At 36.0% G+C, this 22,456-nt stretch overlaps 1 protein-coding gene across 1 annotated transcript in view; it reads right to left on the reverse strand.

The window, feature by feature from the left end:
• Window positions 1-474: 474 nt before the first annotated feature.
• LOC107099567 (voltage-dependent T-type calcium channel subunit alpha-1I-like) overlaps window positions 475-22,456 on the reverse strand; it is a gene marked incomplete at its 3' end in the record, with an annotated part of 116,773 nt that continues 94,791 nt past the window's right edge. The window contains exon 3 of the mRNA XM_015397746.1: window positions 475-586. Within this exon, the coding sequence (XP_015253232.1) occupies window positions 475-586 (112 nt within the window). The remainder of the gene's footprint in view (window positions 587-22,456) is intronic.

Raw genomic sequence — 22,456 nt, forward strand, 5'->3', positions numbered from 1 at the left:
TGATTTAAAAAAAATATATCATCTTTGTTGATATTTGAATTATGGGTGAATGTCCTGATGTCAATAAAAAAAACACCGGAAAATGAAAACTGAACATCCATATTTAATTTTATAATTAGAAGAATAAATTGCAGAAGAATAAAGAGTAAGTCTGCAAGTACATTTATTTCCCAAATGGATGCTCGTTAAAGGCACCTGTGGCATGGTCTCAAACGCTGTTCCTGCTCTCAACAGGCAACAAAATCATAATGCTACTCTGCAAGACTTTATTAACACAAACAAAGCCCCAATTCCCTCCTTAGAGGAGGGAGAAAATATAAACATTCCAGGAGGGAAGTAAAACCTATCTGAAGTGTGTTTTTTATCACAGCTTGAAGAATGTTGACAAGAAGAGGAGTGTGTTTTCTATAATTGGATGTTTTGTTCTACGTCTCCCTCACTGTGATTATACTGACGTACAAAGGTTTGCCTCACCTGGAGTATCTGACAGCGGTCCGAGGTACAGTCAATGTTCTCGCAGGGCTGGTACATGCCAAGCGTCACACAGTTGAGCAAGATCACCATGATGCTAATCCTCTCGAACCATGTGCTGACAGAGCTGGAGTTAAGGAGCGTGGCAGGAGGGAAAGAGCAAAACACACTTCTGCAAGCAACACAAATGTGTACATGCAACAGTTGGCCCTAAAGGGTGGAATAGAAAGGGAAGGAGACACAAGTTAGAAAATTTGTGAATAGATCTGTGCAACTTTATATAATAATAAAGTATTACTTTTCTTCATTAAGTGGGAAAATAATGATTAACACAGTCGTATAAACACAAATCAACAGAACGTTTTGCAAAATAAAAGGACAAAAAAATAAAAATAAAAAATGCCATCAGAGCCAGTGGTTCAAACAAGGCTCTGCTCAGAGAGGGCTGCTGTGGATGGGCTAATGTTAGTCCCGGCTGTGGTTAGCCTCATAGGTCAGCTGGTTGCCATGGTCCTCTGAAAATCAGACTTCAAATTACGCACTAAATCAGTAAATGGGCCATATAGGGAGGCTTAAAAGGATAATTTTCTTGCCTCAACAGATGTTAAAATGTACTTTTATAGAATAATGGCAACAGAGAACTTTTAACTTAATACTATAAGCTCTGTGGGTGCTCCACTGGAACCTGCTTCTGCCGCAGTGCATGCTGGGTCAGCTGTCAGTCTGGATAACGCACATTTCTGCTTTGGCGCATGCTGGGTAAAGACAGAGGGGCGAGAACAACATCTGGGGACTTTGTCCGCTTCTCGATCATATGTTCTTATGAATTAGAACAGTGCTAGGGCTGAGGCTGATGACGTTTCATGCACAAGTACACATATTGAGAAATGGCCATTGAGTTACACACCATTAAAATTCTTTTAAAGAGTTGGAATACAAAGTAGTGGCTTATCTTTTTTTCCGGATTATTTTTTAAAACCTTAGGAAGATAAACTGCTTGAAAATTTGCAACTACCAAATATTACTTAACATTGTGCTTTATTTAAATTATATATAAAGCACAATGTCAATGAATATAAATAGAATAGAATATACTAGAAATAAGATGCTAAATATGAAAAACAGTATGAAAATTTGTCAATACTTAAAAAGAGCAGTGTTTCAGTTGTTAATGGATGTACAAAGTCAGTTATTGCTTATTATCATCTTATTCTTAATATTGTGTGAATCTGCATGCTCTACTCCCTAAAAGGTTGCTTCAGTGCCCTGTTCAACAGTAGCTGCAGATGAGCAACATGCAAATTCAGCAAAAGATTTCTGGAAGAGTCGACAGAAAATAATAAGGTTAACTTAATAAAATGAGATGTCCCCACATGATGCATACATTTATTTTGCATACATAAGCAAAGGACAGATGTGTATGAGACTTTATCGACATAATCCAGTTTAAAAGTCACAAAGGTTAAAGTCTTTATAATTCAAAGCCTCCAGCAATCGTCACCAAAAGCCATAGACACTGAGGATAGTATTTTTTACAGTGTTACAGATCCCACACTGGTGACCATCTGTAATGTCTGATTTGACAAAATATTATACTTGGATGATGTCAAGAAATATGTGTTTGCCCCAAAAAGTACATATTTTATTTGATGGAAACCAGTTTGATTATAATTGACCAGAAATATAATTTATTTTGTTTCGTTTAATACATAAAAATAACATCACACTGTAGCAAAACATGTTACTCAGCTAAGCTTACATTTTTACAGTGTAACATCTCTATGATCCTGCCTGTGTAAAGCCAACTTATCTTTTTACTTCATAGTATTTGGGAGAAAAGATAAAAAAAAAAAACCCTTAAGATTAAAAACACAGACATTTTCATTTCTTTCAGGTATTGAAAAACATATAAGGAAATACATAATGAGTATATTTCTACTCTTTATGCTCTCGCTGTTTTGCAAAAGACATTTTTTTTTTACAGGGATTTGATTTAAAACCATATAGGTGTACATTTATATGTCTGTATCTTGGTCCCTCAGTCCTCCCTTACTCTCTGTGCCGATTCAGCTCTCTTTTTGTCACTTCTCTGGATAATATGTTTAATAAATCGTCTATCTGCCTCCTCACGCATGTTTTCTCATTTTACAACCAATACCTCCTTTTTAAATAAGTGTCCTTAACTCCCTTCAGGTTAGATTTTTATTTTTTTCGGACTTCAATTTTCCCATCTCACAGCATCTCACCCTTTTCAATTCTCTACTTTCATCATGAGTTTTCCTATTCTTTCCAAGAAAAAAATACTCAGTTTTGTACCCATGGCAAAAGAAAAAAATCAAACTGCTTAGAATACAGTATACTGCAACTAGCAACAAAACATCAGTCACTGAAAATATGCATTTTTAAATAGATGCCAAAAGCATCGATTCACCACTACTGAAGAGGCTGCCCTAAGGCTTTATAATTTTAAGACCACAATAATGTGCTGATACAAAAAACACACTTATAATATGTGATATCCAGTGCCTCACAAATGTAATTATTCTTCTTGAAGTTCAACATTGGTCAACTTAAAAATATAATTTTCAATTTATTTCACATTAATTCTTTTCCAGTATGAAACTTAAGCTTAAAGTAACAATCAATGAGCAGATAACTTATTTTAAGAACTTCAGGTAGAGAATATAATTAATGCTTTCCCTCAGCTCTCTTTCATCATCTAAGTTATTTTCCTGAATGCTGTTTTAGTTTTGTTCCAGATCTAATGAGATTTATACCTTAGAAAACTGGGACATTACTTAATGTGGTTAAACCTAATTAGTCTCTCATTAATTTGTGCTGATCCTGGAAAAGAAAAAAAAGCTAACAAACAAAAAGGCAGCTGTTTTATTAGGGTATCATAAGTTTCATAGAAAACATTAGTTAACAAGCAGCCTACAAAAACTACATCAGACATGTCAATTATGCAACAGGAAAAGTTCAGGATATTATCCAAAAATGGAAAAGAGGTGTCTAGCTAACCTGCAGTCCTTGTAAAGAGAACATTAGATAGAGAAGGAAGGTCCATGGTAGCACTGACGAGATGCAGAAATCCACACATCAGCTATAGGCATGTATTAACATGGATAGGGATACTAACCAGAGTTGATAGGATAGATTGAGCTAAAGTCAAGAAAATACCTCAAAGTAAAGCTAGTGAGGCTGCATAGGCAAAAACCCTAAACATAGAGCCAGACAATGCTATGGGTCTATAATAAGAAAAATCAAATAGTGGATCTCTAGTAAGAAATAAAAGTTAATTTCAACGGATTATCTTCATTGAGTCTTATTATGTGTGGGTTATTTCCGAAAAAAGAATGAACAATAAAGCCTTTCAGTTGTAGCAAAAGATGGTTTTAGAATTCACAGCTTTTTGTATTTTAAGTAGTCCCAGTTATGTAACACATAAATAAACATCAAGAGGAGATGCCACTCCTAGAACAGTGAAAACAGGAAGCAGACAAATTGCCGGATTTATTAAACTTAGTTAAAAGAAATTCTGGGTCTTTAATAGAGAATTACTTTATGGTACATAGAAAAAAAAAAAAAAAGAATAATCACAAGAAATTGCAGCAAATTTGTATTTTCTGACCTGATTCCATCCCCTTACTATGGAATATTTAATAATCACCGTGTAACAATCTGTACTTGCCATGGTTACATTTACACTAGAATAGACACTAGATACACTAGACTGTAATATATATATATATATTTTTCTACATTTTGAAACACTATTTAGAATTTTCCATCTTTAGTATTTAACCAAGTACTTAGCAAGAGAACAGCACTTAGCACTAGCACTTTTACAGCAATAGGGCCATGTTTTTTGTTTTTTTTTTTGACAGTAGGCTGACAGGAAGGGGATATGAGAGAGGGGGAGAGACATGTGGCAAAGGACCACAAATCGGATTTGAACCTGGGTCGCCCACATCGGGGACTAAGGCCTCCTTACATGGGTCATGAGTGGTAACCATTGCGCTACCAGAGCACGATCTTGGAATATTATGGTTAAATAAAACAAATTTCCTAATTTTTTTATATATTATCTCCAAAGGGATGAAATGGAAACACATTGGTACAAAATGGGTGAACTGAATGGTAGCACTTAAATACAGTAAAAGTTGACTTAGGCCTGGAATGGTCTCAGCAATCATCCAGAATACAGGTTATTTTCAAGCAGATTGGGTAAAATGCACCCTTTTCCTCTCATCTTTTCCATGCTCCTTTCACACCTAAGTGCGCTCTCCAGTTCCACCTTATTAATTTCTACATTATCTACCCTGACATGCGTAGTGACTCAGCACTGGTTTGAGTTCACTTTCTTTGTCATAATGACCCCAGACCTTTCCAACCCCAGGGAATGAAACAGTAGGCAGCTGACTCACACCCAGCTGATTCCTCAGAAATGCAGCTGATGCACTGTCATGTCCCGAGCTTATTGTGCTGGCTTGGTACTCGCCAAGTCTGACATCAATGGTTTGCAAAGAAACATCTTTAGGGTTCAGTTATAAATTTGTTTGCCCTGTGTAAAGCTACTGCAATCATATTACAACCCACAAAGAACCTATCTATCTGAAACAGAGGATGTTATCTGTTATTTTCTGTCTTTAGCATGACATCTTCTCACCTCCCTTCATGCCACCTAATCTTCTTAGGACTCGGACAGGGCATCCTATCCGTCTTAGTTCCCTTCTCATCTATTCCTTTCTTCTCTTCTCCACGTCTCTACCTATTTCTTTGCCTGTCTCTCTCCGTCAGCACATATATTGTCAGACGCTTGCCCTTCTCCTTAAACCTTTTTTTTGTATGAAGCTTTCTGACCTTATCAAACTCACCATCTCGCTTTTTTGAAAAAACATTTCAAAAGCCTTGCTAGCTTTGATTTGTTTTGTTTATCTCATTGATGCAATCAATAGAATTTCCTTTTATTTCTTGGAGAACACAAGAAACATTTCACAAAAAAGGAATGATAGTTTGAATTTGAAAAGGTAAAAATATTGAGCTTTTGTCCAAATAAACAATTTATAACCTGAGTCAATTTCCTATGTTTTGTGTTATTCTGAGAATATAACTAAAATAACATGTCTGTTAGATAATGTCTCCCAACCCATGCATGAAGCTGTCCCTGAACTGGAAAGCTCCTTCAGTGATAGACTGCTGCTCCCTAAATGCACCAGGGAGCGTTATCACAGATCCTTCCTCTCAGCCGCTCTAAGGCTTTATAACTACCACTGTTCCCAAAAACCTCAAGAAGTTATGTTCATGCTGTTTTTTGCAGTTTCTGTCTTGGTCTCTTAAATAGCATGCTGCTGTCTTTTTGCACATCTCTTGTGATGCTGCTATTTTCACATATCCATTACTGTAAAAATCTCCACAGTTGTATAGTGATCATTTATTCTCCAAATGCACAGCATTTATATTGTAAAAACACTGTACAGTACAGTATTTTATTTGTCTATTTTTCTTTAACTCTGTCACTTAATCTGTTATTTTATACACTTTTTAATGTCCATATTTGTGTGACCACTTTTGCCATAGTCTTTTGCTGCTGTAACTCCAAAATGTTGCGGACATTAAAGGGATTTTCTATTCTATTTTAAATATTTTGTTTCCTACTAACTTCGTGATCTCTCACTACCAAATTTAGAACAAAGAAATTAGATGACCTCTAGACATAAAACCTTTAAAATCAAATCTCTTTGAAAACCTACTTAAAGGTATAGTGGAGAATTTTCATATAATTTTTTTTAAGACCCGCCCTCTCAACAAAAATGCACAAGCACAACCCTGTACCCACTCCTGAGAGGAAACACCTATTTAATGCGTGCGGGAGAGTGCATGAGCCCATTTCTCCTCATGCACACTCTGTTTAAAAGTTGCTGTTTGCATCGCTTATGCAAAATTACTTTCCAAAAGATTTGCAATTTTTCCACTATGTCCGACTCACCACGAGTATGTGAAAAATCGGGATGTACGATGGCCACACGTAAACATATCACCAGAATCATTGGAAAAAGAACATCCTCCACTATATTTTTAATGGTTAAAATGGTTTTAAATCATTAAGTAGATTGCTAATTACATAGATTGTAAAGTTAAAAAGAAAAATACATTCTAACCAAATCTCCCTGTTGTCGCTATGTAATAGTTAACCCAGACATCTCTTAAAACTGTAATGGTTTTATGTCATAGAGCAGGGGTCACCAAGCAGTGCCCGCAGGCGCTAAGGGGCCCTCTAGAACCCCACTGGTGCCCTCAGCATCTTCTGAAAACAGCAAAACTCACCAGAGGGATAAGTTTTAAAGTTTATTTTACTCTGTTGCTCATCTTTTTAAATCACACCTGCATTTATATAGATTTCAAATAAAAATATCTAAAAGAAATTTAGAAATTAGAGGAAAGATATGTTTATTATGTATGAAGTTTGGGTGCATGATGGCTCCTCCAGTATTAGCAGCCCTTCCTATGACTCAGTACAAGAAGCTGTCAGCCTTAAAAAGGCTGATGGCCTCTTTTATAGAGGTTCAGAAACCTGTTTTGTTAGATTTTTCTGAAGCATATTTGCATTCACCTAAGTCTGCTTTTATACTTGCTTTTCTATCACTATTGTGTAGTTTGCTTAATGTTTATGGAAGAAAAAAATACTGTTGGTTACTCTACAATCTTTGTGTTTAGTGCTGTGTGCAAAAAAAAAAAAGTGCAACCCCCGATATGTTTCCATTTTTTTTTGCTTTAATAATAATTGAACTTTAATGATCTCACATGACAATGGCACATTGACAATGGCAGCCCACTGCAGCCCACTTTGGGGCGCAGTGGGCTGCCATTGTGGGGCTACCAGGGGTTTAAGGTCTTGCTCAGAGACCCAGAGTGTCAGTCTGTGGGAGTGGGGCTTGGACTGAAAACCTCAGGATTCCAAGCTCTATGTCCTAACCACTAGGGCACCACTCCCAATGCTTTATTAGTCTCCAATGTTTCAGATGATCAAACTAATTTTATTATCTGACAAACATAACCTGAGTAAATACAAAATTCAGCTTTTAAAGAATTTCGTATTTCAAGAGAAAATGTAATCAAAGCCAATCTGACCTTGTAAAAAAGTATTACCACTCTAACACAATTACATTAATGTATACAAATGTTTGATCACAATTGCTGAGAGGGTTTTCCGGCAAGTCAGCACTTGTGTTGTCATGCATTTCCAGCAAAAAGGCAAGGATGGTACACATGAAGTAGAATGGTGTTTCCCATGCATCCCACCCACCAGCGCTCATGATTCATAGAATCACACATTTGATGTGGTTGCTTTAGATCAGTGTCATCAGTTTAGCATCCAACCAAGTGTAAAATATGCTCACATTCCCCCTCTCTTTCTCTCAATCATGATTCAGAAGGATGGTCATCAAAGCTTGTCAGCAGATGATGTCTGAAAACAGCTTTTCACACGTGAGATTCATTAATGTAAAATAGTGTCAACATTTTTTTGTGCTAAAAATGAAGACTATAGCGTAGCTTCTTCTTTTTTTTGCTAAGAAAATTATAACTGAGCAATGTATTGTTTCCCCCTCTGACCAGATTAATTTTTTTTTTTGAGAAATACCCGCTTTTATATTCAATTTTGCTATTTGCAATTTCTTAGCTGATTTATTAGGGTTTCATGATTTTACACCTGTTAGCATCTTTAAAAGTCAATGTAGGCTTCCCAAGTCGAAGCATTTCAATAGACCATTTGACACTTTGACATATTTAAGAAAGATTGCACACTGTGTTTTCTAATTTCAGTGACTTTCACTAAATAAGGCATGGGATCATAAGCCAGGCTTGTTCTAACCTGCGTAAATGCAGACATGTCTTTTAGAGTTAACTGAAAATTAAATTAATAATAAACCCTTTTTCTTCCAAATGCACTAGTAGATGTAAACTAGTATGAGATTAGTTTTATGTGAAATTCTAAAACATTTTTAAAACAAACAGCATGCATTTCCTGCTAGTGAACTAAATTAAGGACATCATACTGTGGGCATGTTGATAAGTTAAATGAAAACAAAAAAACTTTGGCTTAATGCCACTTTGCATAACTCAAAAGTCAGGCTTTTGTGCTCTCATGTCTGCGTCTGTAGCCATGTAGAGTTTTAAAGTTTGCACATGCGTACACGTATTCCTGTGAATCCCCTCGGGATCAGTCGCATTCAAATTGAATCAAAATGACATGTAGCTTCTCACTGTGGTGCTGAAGCCTGTCCCTGCCTTTTCTCCTAATGAGAACTCAGCATGATGGGTCACACGCTGTTACACATATTCACACACGCCCGCATGTTGTTCTAGCAAATACGAGGACTTGTGGCTTTTTTTTTTTACTTGAAAAACAACAGAGATTCAGTCATACATGTTCTCATCCACCAACCTTTTTTGAGGCAGCCGCTGTTCCATCAAGTCGGGTGCATTATTTTTGTCATCCTAAAGAGCTACAGGGGCAGTGCTTGACAGCTTACCCAAACTTTGTGTGGCACAGTGTAGAGGGTCACACCTGGTGAAGAAAGAATTCATCACTGAGGTTTGGCAATGTCTTTACTGACCAGTGTTCAAACTGATGCAGACTGTTTCTTCCCCTCTGTTGACATCAAATACTTCATAACCAGTGTTTTGCCCTTGCTTCTCTCCTTGTCAGTCCCCTAAGTAATGTGTGAGGCAAGTTGCCAAGGAGCTCAACACCTGGCAAATTCAGCTCACGTCTTTCCTTTTATCTCTCCATTAATTCCCTAATATCTTCTTAAAAAGTTGATCAATGTTTGTTCCTGGGTGGTGGAGCCTCTCCTCTCTGTCGTCTGGGCTAACGATTGAGGTCTGTTCATCTTTCTTTAGAGTCTTCCAACTTTATGCCTTTAGTTTTCCATTCACTCCAAGTTTTTCTTTACACCGTTTGTAATCACAAGATTTAACCTTTCCACCAAGTGCAAGCCCTCATATGCTAATAGCAAGAAACTTGCAAACCAAAAGAAAATTGCATGCTCGGGGTTACTGTATCTATGCATCCAGCTGTGCAAGTGCTTTGAGTTAACCTTTAATAATGACAGGAGGCAATGCTCATACTGTTTTCAACAAAGCCCTTCCCTCTGCATTACAGTGGGATAAAAGCTCCCCTGCTAAACTAGCTCCATCCTAAAAGCTTGAAGCAAAGGTCCTGTAAATGCTGCAATGCTTGTCTCAGCAAATGCAACGTTTACATTCCTATTTTTTTCACAAGTTTTCCGAAGAGGAGACACACACATAACCCACTTTCATAACACCATTACAAATGTGAAGGATTCGGTTTTTCATGCCTTTACTGATAATAAAATGTGTCTTTACTGGATAACATGTAGTAGGCAGTCTCTAAAGGGGCATAGTCCTTTTAAATGACTCTTCAAATTTAAAAAATAAGATCTCACTATGGTTGTATACAAAGTTTTCTAAAAAAAAGGTATGTGTCCTACTAGGAAATTTGTTATTTTTTGTGTTTAACTTTTTGTTTTTGCTCAGTTTGTAATTGTAATTTAATAAATCAATTCTGTGTAAACAGTAGTCCCTTTTTGTGTCTATGTCACGGCAAAGCGTGAACTTCGGTCAATAAAAACCTGTACTGAGTCTGCTAAACAGGGGGAATTAAAAAGCTCAAACAATTAAAAGTTTTATCCCATACCTGCTGCTACTGCCAGACAAAAAACAACTATGTAAGTTGTGGTTAAATGCAGAATCCTAGTTAGCTCTGGTTAAATGCAATAAAATGATGGGAGTGGACAGAAAGGATTAAAAAAAAATGCTCATGAATGCAGCGCACATTTCTGAAGACCTAATTTAAAGAAAAGCAAAATATTGTCTGGTAAGGATTGTGGTTTGCTTAAGGGATGATACTCACCCAGTGATGCAAATGCAATTTGCCATCCAAATATACACTGGAAAAAATATAAATCTAGATAAGTCATTTTTTCTTAAATTAAGTGAATTTGTTCTTGGATTAAGGGGGTAGAAGAGACATTTTGGCAATGGAACAATACAATTTACACTTAAAATAAGACAACACAATTGGATTGTCTCGTTTCAAGCGCATGTTATCCAGTTATCTCATTTTAAGAGTAAAAATACTCATTCTATTGGCAAACTATCTCATTTACCTACTCAAAATAAGGGTAAATACATTTAATTTAAGATATTTTTACTTTATTTGTAGATCGTTTTTCGAGTGTAGTGCTAGCTGTTTGTTCTGTTTGCAATGGCCCAAGTCGGCTACATGGTTGATTTCTGGCCTTGGTAGAACTTCAGGTCACCCTATGTTCTTCAGTTAGCTAGGTGCAGATGGCAGACTACTCAGCCACAGATAATGCTGTCAGGAGTGTTGTGCGTGAACGTGTTCAATGAAAGGCGTACACTGAATAATTTCATGTTTTTAGTTCACGGTGAACTGAACGGATCAGTTTTGAAGTAATGAACGTGCGTGGGAGCAACATTCACATTGCATCGAGTATTTTCCATTTCTTTCTATATATTATGATCAAGCATTTAAGAGTGAAACATGAGGTTTTGTTGTGTAGGATTGTGGTTTAATTTACCAAATGAATATAAGCTTGTTTATTTTCATCTGTGTTAACCTTGAGCTTGTTTTCTTTTAGTTATGAACTGGCACAACTTTGCCTGTCCATCCACTGAATTGGTGTGTATGGGTCAACCGATCTAGTGCCATCATTTGAAGTATTTCTTACTTGATGCTTTTTGCCTGCTTAGGTTTAGTAGAACATGACTTTACTTTTTTGTTGATGTTCTGCTAGGAGGCTCTGGGGTGGATTCAATAGAACATAGAGTTGCTGTTTATCAAGTTGTTCTTCAACCACTCAGATGAGTTGCTTCATTGCAAGGCATGCAAGTCAGTTGGGCTCTATTAAGTAGGTACCTCAATTGCCACCATCTGGATTTCTCAGAGTGCCGTTTCTGCAAGCAGATGGCACTTACACCTATTTATATCTAATTATTGCACCCGCTGCTGAAATTCTATTTAGGTCCAAGAGGGACCATCTAAACAATATCACTATATTACCTTATCTTGATCTTATCAAGATCAAATGGTTCTTGATCTTTTTAAGTGTATTGTGACTCTGTCCCTTTAACAAAGGACATACTGATTCCTTTCCAGATTTTCTTTCCCATTTGTTGCATAAATACTTATTTCTTAACATAAGCAACTGTTGTGAAGCTCAATAGGTTTGTTAGAGTTTGTTGTCTAAAACAAAATGTCATCAAAGTTAAGGTATCAACGCAAAAACAGATTGCACCAAACTGGTAAAATGAGCTGGTATGTTTTTAACTGTACAATAATTTCCCCAAAAGGTTACTGAAAGGCAGGAACAATAGTAAAAGTACAATTTGTAACAACTTGGTTTGGGAAAAGATATATTGAAAATGTTGGCCCCCATTAAGCTTTCCTTGACCTTAACCTGTGGTAATTGTGCTATAATTTCAAATGTTTTTTTCACAAAAACTTGTACTTTTTTTTTTTTACTACTTTTATTCAGGTTAACTGAATGTTCCTCACCTTTAATTGTTTAAAATGTTTGATCCATGCATTAAAATCATGCCAGAAGCACAAACAGTGTTGTAAAATAATTATTTTTGATCATGTTCTGTTTGTAATAATCAATAGTAAACACAATTTGCAAACCCCATTACTGTAACCCTTTGAAATAGAACGTGAGTGTGATGTCTTCTGTCACAGTGTTAATACCTGTGATTAAAGCATAGTTAAGTGGCTGTCCTATTTTTGTGTATGAGTGTATAATGTTGAATTAGGATGTTAATGGAGAGGTAGAACAATTGAAGAGAGAAATAAATGAAACTGGGGGTTGTAATAATAGGCTGCAAAAAGTAGTTAATATTAACAAATATGAAATCCCTTTAACTAAATAAGCAAATACAACAAACCCTTTGGTCTCACTACAATCATTACAATGCAAATTAGAATATAGTTGGAAGACAGTGCCAGCACTTTATTGTTTTTTGGCAAGAGCAAATAAAATTATAAAAGCAGAAATCCAGGAGAGTGGCCTCATTACAGAAGACAAGACAGAGTAATTTAATAATTGACCCTATAATCTGTTTACTACTTGAAAAACTGCTACAAAAGTGCTGCAAAAAAAAAAAAAACTTATGCCTAAACATGGAAAATTGCGCAGACAGGGAGTAAAAACAAAACAAGCCAAACTTTCAATTCAACCTTGCAGTTGAAGACCTTCACCACATCTTAAAAGAAGTACTTCACCTACAAAACTGAGGCAGATAGGACACAATACATAAATTACCCACAAGCCCCTTGAATGGGTTATGCATCAAAAAGTCTTTTTGGAATAAATATTTCACTCATTGTATTATCTTGTGCCTTTTATATAAATCAACTATCAAACATTTAGAGCGCTGGTAGAAAATTGATTCATACTTGATAGGATTTCCTTAGAAGCAACAAATGAAAACCTGTAAGAACTAGTAGTGGTTTAGTAAGACACTATTATTTATTCAGAATCAGCATTACTTTAGTAATCCCTCGTGGTAAATGCTTTTCTTGCAGTGCACCCATTTACAGAAGTCAGAAAAATAAGATTGTATGTTGAACAGAGCAAAATAAAATATAATATAGTAAGACAGACTCAAAAAAGTAAAATTACAACCCATACAGTAAAATGACACCCCTCCCCTGTAAACAGTGGATTACAACCCTCCCATTTAAACTGTGTGTAAAATAAGATATATACGAATAAGATAACGATCAGAATAAAATATTATAAGATAAGCATAAGAATAAAATAAGGATAAAATAAGGATCTCAGTATATACAATCAACTGTATTTACAATGTTGCTCAGTACCTAAATTACTATTACTGCACATGTCCGTGCTATTGCGCATAGTAAAGTAACAAAATAAATAAATAAATAATGAAATTAAATGACTGTCATAGAGATGAATTATACAATGTGATGGCCTCAGGCAGGAATGACTTCCTGTGGCGCTCTGTGGTGCAGCGTGAAAAAGTGAGTCTCTGACTGAAGGTCCTTCTGTGGGTGACCAGCGCATCATGAAGAGGATAATAAAAGTGCTTCAGATTTTGGGCCTGCTTTGCTTCTTTATAACATAAGCTGCTTGCATAGAGTTGTTTCACTAACCTAATATTTTAAAGTAAGACTCACATTTTAGGGGTGTGACTACAATAATGTGAAGTTTTAATGTGTAAAAAGAATGTGAACTTAAGCAAAACAAACTCAAAACAAACCCCCAGACTTTGTTTTCCAACTTCAAACAGGAGGTGGACTCAGGTTGCAGCTCTAAAAAACCTACAACACAGTGATAGAGCTGATTCCTTCCCGCTATCATCTCAATCCTATTCTCAAGGCAGGGGACCAAAAATATCTCTCCTGCTCAGCCAGGCCCACAGTGACCACAATGATTTTCACTTTTCTGCATTAAAAAAAATAATGCACATGCACAGAACCACACCCACCCCCAAGAAGGAACACCTATTAAACGCCTGCGAGAGCGTGCATGAGCCAAAATCTCCTCTTACACACTCTGTTTAAAAGTAGCTGTTTGCATCGCTCATACAAGCTTACTTTCCAAAGATTTGCAAATTTTCCACTATGTCAGACTCACCACGTATGTGAAAATGGGGACGAGCACGTAGGACGGCCTCACGTAAAAATATCACCAGAATGATTGACAATTAGGAGGACCACTTATTTTGATGATCCAACTAAGAAAAGAATTCCCTCTGCTATTCTGTTCATTTAGAAGTTCTGATTTTAAACCAATAATTTTCCTTACAATTTACTACAGTGTGAGACTGCAGTGCTGCATGAAATAAAACATTATACTCTGTATCAACAGAGCTGTAGAGGCATTTCTATTTTAGCAAAGCCCTGGATGGGACACAAAATCTGAAGGTTTTTTTCAATTAACCCAATGTTCAGTATTGTTTCATTGTTACAGCTCCACATCGGGAACCTCTGCTGTGTGATGTAACTGTATTAAAATACATTTTATCTTATGAGTGACAACAAGAAAGCCGTGTTTTATTGGAATACAAAAAAATAAATATTTTAATTCTTTGAAGCAAAAAAATTATGTCATTTCCAAGGAGATTAGTTCCTTTTCCATGCCTCTGGTACTTGTGTTTCAATTTCTAGTTTTGTGTGGCATCTGCATTTCCAAAAGTCTGAGGATTACATTATCGATCCAGTATATAAAAGCTCATAGTATCTATATGTGTGTGTGTGTGTGTGGGTGCGCATGTGTATATTTGTCTCTCTGCTCATATCAGCTCAGCACAGCAGGTGCTGTGCTCCAGTACATTGCTGCTCCTAGTGAAGCAGAATGTATTGCAGATACCATGGGAAATAAAAGCTGATGCGGTCTGTGCCTGTATGTCTGTGTGTGTGAGGGAGGAAAAGGAAGCCAGATAGAGGAAGAACATGACTCGGGAAGATAGAAGGGAAATGAGGGAAGATGGACAGAGGGAAAGCAATGTAAACCCAGAGCTACAAGGGTAAAAAATATGTTTGTGATAAAAAAAAAAATGAGTTTAGAATTTTAAAAGAGGAAGAAGGGGAGATGGAAATTGATATATGGTAAAGGATTTCAAGGGGTATCACTGGAAATTGTTGCTTGCAGCAGGGTCAGACAGTTGAAAACGTAAGAAAAGAGGAGGGAGAGGAAGATAAAGAAATGTGATGACAGGACTGTGCTGCCAACATCCACAGGGACCACTCAGACTCTGATCTGACAAGCGACCAACCTCGGCAACCCTCAGCTTCCCTCCTGCCATCTGTCTTTTTGTCTGTTACTCATTCGGAAATGTTAAGAAAAAAAACATTGAAAGTTTTTTTTGTGATTTATAAATCATTAGTTTTCAAGAAAGGCTTTTAAAAATCCCAAACTGTGTGTCTCAAGACTCATGAGCATTTTGAACCTCTTTAGTTTTTCATAACAGCTCAACCGATCTCATGTGGTGGCACCATCTGCTCTGTGATCTCTCCACCACTTCCCCACCTCCTTACAGCTGCTATGACATGACGTGAATGTCAGAAGAGCAGCTCTGGACATTGTCTGCTTATGCTGGGTAACATGCATGTGAGAGACGATATAACTGAGAATAAAAATAGCTGTAATCTTGGCGCTGAGACAACTGATTTTATTAGCAGAATCTTGCATATATCTCTGTTAATTAGGTCTGATTTTGACTTACTGTATAGTCTCCCATAAAAAAAACCAAACTGCTTCTACCTCTTTATCGTCTATTTCATTTATTCTATAATTCTAAAAGAACAACAAAAAATCAGGAGAAAAAACCTTTAAAGATAATTTAGTCATTAGATGCTCCTAAGGTTAATTTTTTTATGCGTGTTTCTAGAAGCTAGCTTGTAGTCCATTATCCTAGAGATCAATATTTTCTTTCTGAGCTGGCCAATTTAGTCTAACTAAGCGACTCAAAAGTAGATGTTTTTTTCTAGTTTTTTCTAAACTTTTTTTTGTATTAATGCATTGAAGAAAATATGATTTCTTTTTTGATTTATTCTGCAGATCAAGCCCTTGATGGAGTGATTTGTATCCAGTTTCTGTGTTTGTTGTCACACAAACCCAAAATGCATTAATCATAGCGAAGAAAAAACTATATGCATGCAGCGCAAACAGGAAAATAGAAGTTGGTTGAAAAAAATATGAAGATGATGCGTTACATAATTTAAACAAAAAAAAATAAAATAAAATAAAATAAAACTACCAAAATCCAATGAAGTCCATTATCCCACTGCCCTGTCTTTGGTACATCTACTGTATCATGCAAGGGAGTGAAGATTTTAGAAAAAAGCATTTTTCATTACTAACCTTAAAAATAAGTTGCCATTTAAGGAAAATATATTTTTCATATGCAAAATAGCACCTTTTTCTTACTAAGGTATTAAACATACCCATTTATATGATATATGTTGAAAGTGCCCTTTGACATGTCTGTTCCAGTGAACCAGCTTCTAAGACACTACACACAAAAAATTTATTTTACCCAAACAAAAATAATATTCTTCAATAAATAAGAAGATAAGGTGGATAGTTACAAGACTTGGGCTCAATCCAATTTCACCTCCTGCCACCCCTATTTTATCACTAATCCACAGAAAGTCTAATAGTAAAGGTGATGCAGTAAAGAGGAGGTCAAGGAGGCCAAGATTTCTATGCATTATAAACTGTGATTTTCAGAGGTACAAGTGGAAGCCAAGGGATAGAGCTACCCTTACATTTACTGAAGAAAAAGACTGTAATATTTTCTTAGTTAAGAAATTTAAATGGTAAAATAACCCCAAAAAATATCTTTTCAATTATTCTGTTATATCACAATTGGCATGGCAATAAATTATTTAATTAATGAGAGTAAAGAGGAGCAAAAATTACATAATTTGAAGCACTGAAAAATCATAAATGTTGGACTCTAGCCATTTTTTTTTTTTTATAAACAGCAATAAAACATTTAAATGATTTCTAATTGTTTTTGACAAACTTACAGGGATTTTAAAGCATTTATGTTTAAGTTTAAGAAATAAATTAAAGTTATTTTTGTAGTAAGAGCAGCACAAAGTTAAGTTGTAGAGATATAGCCTGGCCAGCTAGACTGACTTAAGCATTTTTACATGGTGTATCAATTTGAAGAGAAACAGGTAGAGTTGGGACCAGGGCTAACAGAGGAATAACAGAGTAAACTAAAATAGGTCAGAACATGCAATAACAGATGTGATGCAAAAACGTCTTTTTAGAAGACAAAACTGCTACAGCAGACAGTTATGGAAATTTGAAAGCTATATTAGAGCAGAACCAGGTCAATATGTTAGGAGTATGGAGGCTGTGGTGGTGGAATCAAGATGGCGAAATTAGCATCTGCACTTTTAGCAGTGTCTGAAAGAAAAAAGGTCCTTTTGTCCTAAAAATCTGAATTTTATAAGTTTTTGGAATGACATTAAAGACTTGTTACACAAAGTGTTTTTGGAATGTATAGATGAAAGATGCTTATCCCCCACAATGAAAACAGGGCTGATAACTTTAGCATGCAAACTAAGGGTAGGAGTTGTCATTATCCATTCCGTACCAGAAGCACACTTCATACCGTTATCTCATTTGTGCACGGGCAGGCAGATATTCATCAAGGTCACCATAAATAATGTATTTATGAGTCTAAAAGTACATATTTCTACCTGTAAATGACCAAAGAATTCCCAACTACATCTTTTAAAAAATATTTAAAGTTTTTTGAGAGAATTTGCTGCATTTTACAGTCTCACAGTTAAATTGCTTATCTGACGTAATCATCGGACATGCTCAGAGCAGTTTAGCAAAATATAATTTCACCATGTTTGAATGCATTTTAGTGGTCTTTCTATAAATTCTTGACTCTAAAAGGACTTGATTCATGTATAAATCCAAGGCTGAACAAGTTAGCTGGTGGAAGTGCTTCCGGCAAGAGTTCTTTCGTTCCCTAAAAAATAATTCAAGACTCTATTTAAGTGTAAACTTGACCAAAAAAAACTAACAATATCACTCAAGATATCTCTCTTGAAAAACCTGACTTTTTTTCCTTGTTTATGGCAAAGTTGGATCACAGCTATAGCATTTCTTGCTATACAAACTAGAAAGAACTGAGAAGCTCAATATGAAATGCCACTGTTAAAAATCCAGTCTGTGTTTTTGTGTTTTCCCCCTCCACCACCAGGTGTCGCCCTGTTCTCGTTGGTCCTCCCACACACCTGCGGCTGGTTGGCTCATTACTGAGGACTTCTTAATCGGTGGACTGTCACTAATTTAACGCCAAAGTGTTTGCCAGTTTTGGGTACTCTAGCCAAGCTGAGTTTAGCTGAGTCTAACTGAGTCTTTGTTTCTCTGAGTCTAAAATGATTTTTGTCTTTTGCCTTTCGGCAGGAAGTCATCCTGCAAACTGGATATTTGGCCTTCTCCCCCTGGAAGGATTGTTTGAGCTTCACACTGAGCAAGGGATTAATCTCCACACGTCCCGTTCAATTTCTCCTGGAAATCTAAGTGGTAGTCCGCTCCATTGCTCCACAGGAACCAACCAAACCAAAACCTGTCCGCTCTCCAACGAGCCACTCTATTTCCGGAAAAACCCACACCGACTGGATTCTGGGAAGAAACCTTTCTCCGCAATCGTGAGTCCCGTTTATCTCTGTTTTTGCAAGACGCCATTCAAAGTTCCCATGGACCCTGAACTAACCTCTGTGAACTTCCCTTCTCGCTTCCAGTTCCGGTTCACCAGCACTCTGAGTTCCCCTGAATCCAACCCATTTGAACTCCTCAATAAACCTGTTGAACTTTTACTCTGGTTTATCTGAGTGGTTTTCTGCATGTGGGTCAGATCTCTTAAAAACGTCATGACATCCACCAACTACGCAGGACAGCTTAGCAAGTACTGCAGGAAGATGTTGCCACCAACAAGAAGATTTTAAAAGCGTTAACAGACATATTAGACATGCAAGAAAGAAGGATGGAGAAATTAAATAGAAAAAGGGAGTAGAACTCGAGCTGGATTGCTGTTCTGCTTGAAGAGGTTATGGATCAACTGAAAAAAATGTCTGAACTCAGACACCAAGTGTGCAAACTGAATAAAGAAATGGAAAGACTCACACACAAGGTGATGAACCATTAAATGGCTGTTATTAGTTATTATCAGTCCCATAGGATGGCTTCAGAGCGCTTCCTCTTCCTTATTTTGGGTCTCTTATGGCTGATAATATGCAGCTTAGAATAGCAGCTTCAGCCATATCTAAAACCTTAAGTTTAATATTTTTATTAAAAAAATTTAAGCTTTAATTCCAGTGAATTCCACATGTTTCAGTCGAATAGATTTAATGTGCTGTTTAAAAACAACTCATTTGAAAGGATATGAGATTCTTTGGGAGGGGTGGTTCAACATGCTGATTAACTTTTTTTTTTAAATAGATGAAGAATTACTAAAATGATGTTCAGATTACACGTGAAAAGATTAATCAACTCTACAGGTGAAAAAAAAAACGAGCCTATTGGTATGTAGGGGGCACAATCTGAAGCCATTCTATGACGGCCATTTATTGGGATGAGAGAGATGTTTTGAGCACAACAGATATAAAAGAAGATGGAATCTTTGTGTGAAAGGCCTGATAGAAAAATAAAATGAAGATACCAGAGAAGCTGTGATTTCACTTCTCTCCAGGATCACTCCAGAAGTGTTGCGGTGGAACGCTGAAGACATGGTAGACTAAAAGAGCGAAACCACACAAGGCAAGTAATCATTCAGTTTGTGAAGAGAGAATGCAGAAATCAAATATGGGGGCTTTCCAAGGACTGTGATGTTTGCAAACAAGCCGACATCAGGGTTGCAGAATATTTGGCAAAATAGGATTAAGTTACAGGAGAGAAGCTGTTGCCAAAGATCAAAGGGAACTTGGGACCAGAAGAAAAGGTCATACTTCAGAGAACCGCTCGGCTTCATTGAGGATGTGCAGATATTTGCACAACAAGCTTTATACAAATCAACAACGGACCACTACAAAGATGACACACAAAAGGTTTGATAAGAGCCTGTATTTAATTTCTTCTCTAGCTTTCCATACATTCATCAAGGCAAGTTACCGTTAGCCTGTTCTTCACACGTAAGGTTAGCTCATATGAATACCTTCAGTCACAAATGTTCTATTATTTCATTAAATACAAGGGGACTTAAGGACATTACCAAAAGAAAAGCTATTTTTTTGTTTTGCAAGGGACAAAAAGCACTGTGTGTTTTTCAACAAGAAACTCGTTGCAGTAAAGAGGACACAGAGGGGGAACACAATTTTATTAAGCCATGGAACCAATAAATCTGCCGCTGGGGCCATCTGTATCAACAAATGCCCAAGAAATATTATAGAAGTTTGAAAAGATTCAGAAGGTCCTTGGATTGCTGCTGTATTGAATATTGATGGACTACATTTATCCTTTGTAATTCATATGGATATAAAAGAGCTTAAAACAAAATACCAAACTAGTTTCATCCTATTTGGAGATTATATTTGTGTTCCTGATGAATGGTGTGTAGATTCCCTTTAAAATATTCCGAACATGAGTTTAATTATAACAATTACAAGGTTCGGCAAGAAAAATTCTGTGATTAATGTCTGGCTACATTTTAACACCACGCTGAGACGTCTTCATGGTTTAAACTGAATAGTTATTGTATGTCAGGAATTGATTTCTGGCTGGTAACCTATGAAATGTTAAAAATTCACCTCACAGAACACTATCTCTGCAGCTCAAACAAGAAATCACTGTGTAGTTTGTATAACTCTAAATTCTGGATTTAATATTACAGACAAATCTATTGGAAATTTAACACAAGAAAAACAATATTGTCGTATGGTTAGAATAACTTTATCAGGTGTTAAAGCAACTAGAGATATTACCACCCATGCAAATAAATGGGAATCTTTAAAAAATGTATTATCTTTTAGAATTTTCTATTAGATATGGCAAGCAAAAAAAGAAAAGCAAAGAAAATTGATTCAGGACATCAATATCTGCTGTAAAAATTCTTTGTCAACAGATGCTGATTAAAAGAAAGTTATTGAATTACAGTCTAAATTAGATTAATTTTATCAGAACAGAGCTTATGGTGCATTTATTCAATCAAACCAGGTGGATTTAAAATGGGGGAAAAATAGACCAGTTACGTCTCTAAATATTGGAAACGGAAACGTAACAACTCTAAAAGAAATATATTATAAAGTATTTGGCTATTATCAAAATACATACTCTTGAGCGTTCTCTGAAACCACTTCTAACAACTATTTTAGGACAGTCAAACCATTTATCAAACATATTCATTCTAAATTAAAAATTATTTTTGATTCGTGTTTGAAAATTTAGGAGCTGGATGCAGCAGCAAAGCAGATGGCTTTGGGTAAATCACCAGGACGAGATTAATTAATTATAAAACTTTATCAGTTTTTTCTGTTCTGATCTAAGAAAATTACTTTATGAGGTCCTGAAAGAATACTTCCAAAATAATATACCATTAAAAACAATGAGACAATGATTAATTATCCTCAAAGTAAAACCTAAAAAACATAAAACAATTATTCATGAATTAAGACAATTACTTTACTCAATGTAGATTATAAGACTCTTACATATGCCTTGGTCAAAAGACTAAAAAGTGGAGGAAATACAATCATCAGTGAAACTCTGTCTGGCTTTCTGTAAAAAGATTAAGACATAACAACATCTGACTTTGTTTCAGGCTAAAAAGACAAAAACTACATAAACTAAATGAGATTATCCTTAGAAGACTTTAGACCATTTTAATTCTAATATGTTAAAGTGTTAAATCTCATATTTAAAAAGAACACAATACAGGAATGAACAAAAGAATCACATTGTTTACAAATTGTACAATTAGATAACGTAACATTAAAAATATAAGAATCTTAATGACCCTTTGGAGTTTGTGATTAGTTTAACATTAGGAACATTTTATAAAATTTGATAATTATATTTCATTCATCAACTTACATCAGCCTGAATAACATGGCAGACTTGGGGACCAGGTCTTTTGGTCTTTGTTCTGAAGGGTGGAGGGTTTATGTCAGAATCTTTCAATTTATGACTGATACCATGATATCATCCGCTGCCCGAGTAATTGTTTATCATAGTATGGCTGATCTGTACAAAGAACAGCTCTCACTTTCGACTGACAGAGATCAGAGAGAGGAGACAGGGATAAAGTAGATCAAGTTGAGAGGAGAACTATAAGCCCCCATCTCTCTCATCTCTTCATCCATATTTCAACACGGGTCTAATGGGCTGACATGATCTTTGTTACAAACACCAAGGGGGGAAAAGGATTCAAGGCTCAAAAGAAG

The sequence above is a fragment of the Cyprinodon variegatus genome, unplaced genomic scaffold (assembly GCF_000732505.1).
Source record: "Cyprinodon variegatus isolate N-32 unplaced genomic scaffold, C_variegatus-1.0 Scaffold884, whole genome shotgun sequence".
In the NCBI taxonomy this organism is placed as follows: Eukaryota; Metazoa; Chordata; class Actinopteri; order Cyprinodontiformes; family Cyprinodontidae; genus Cyprinodon; species Cyprinodon variegatus.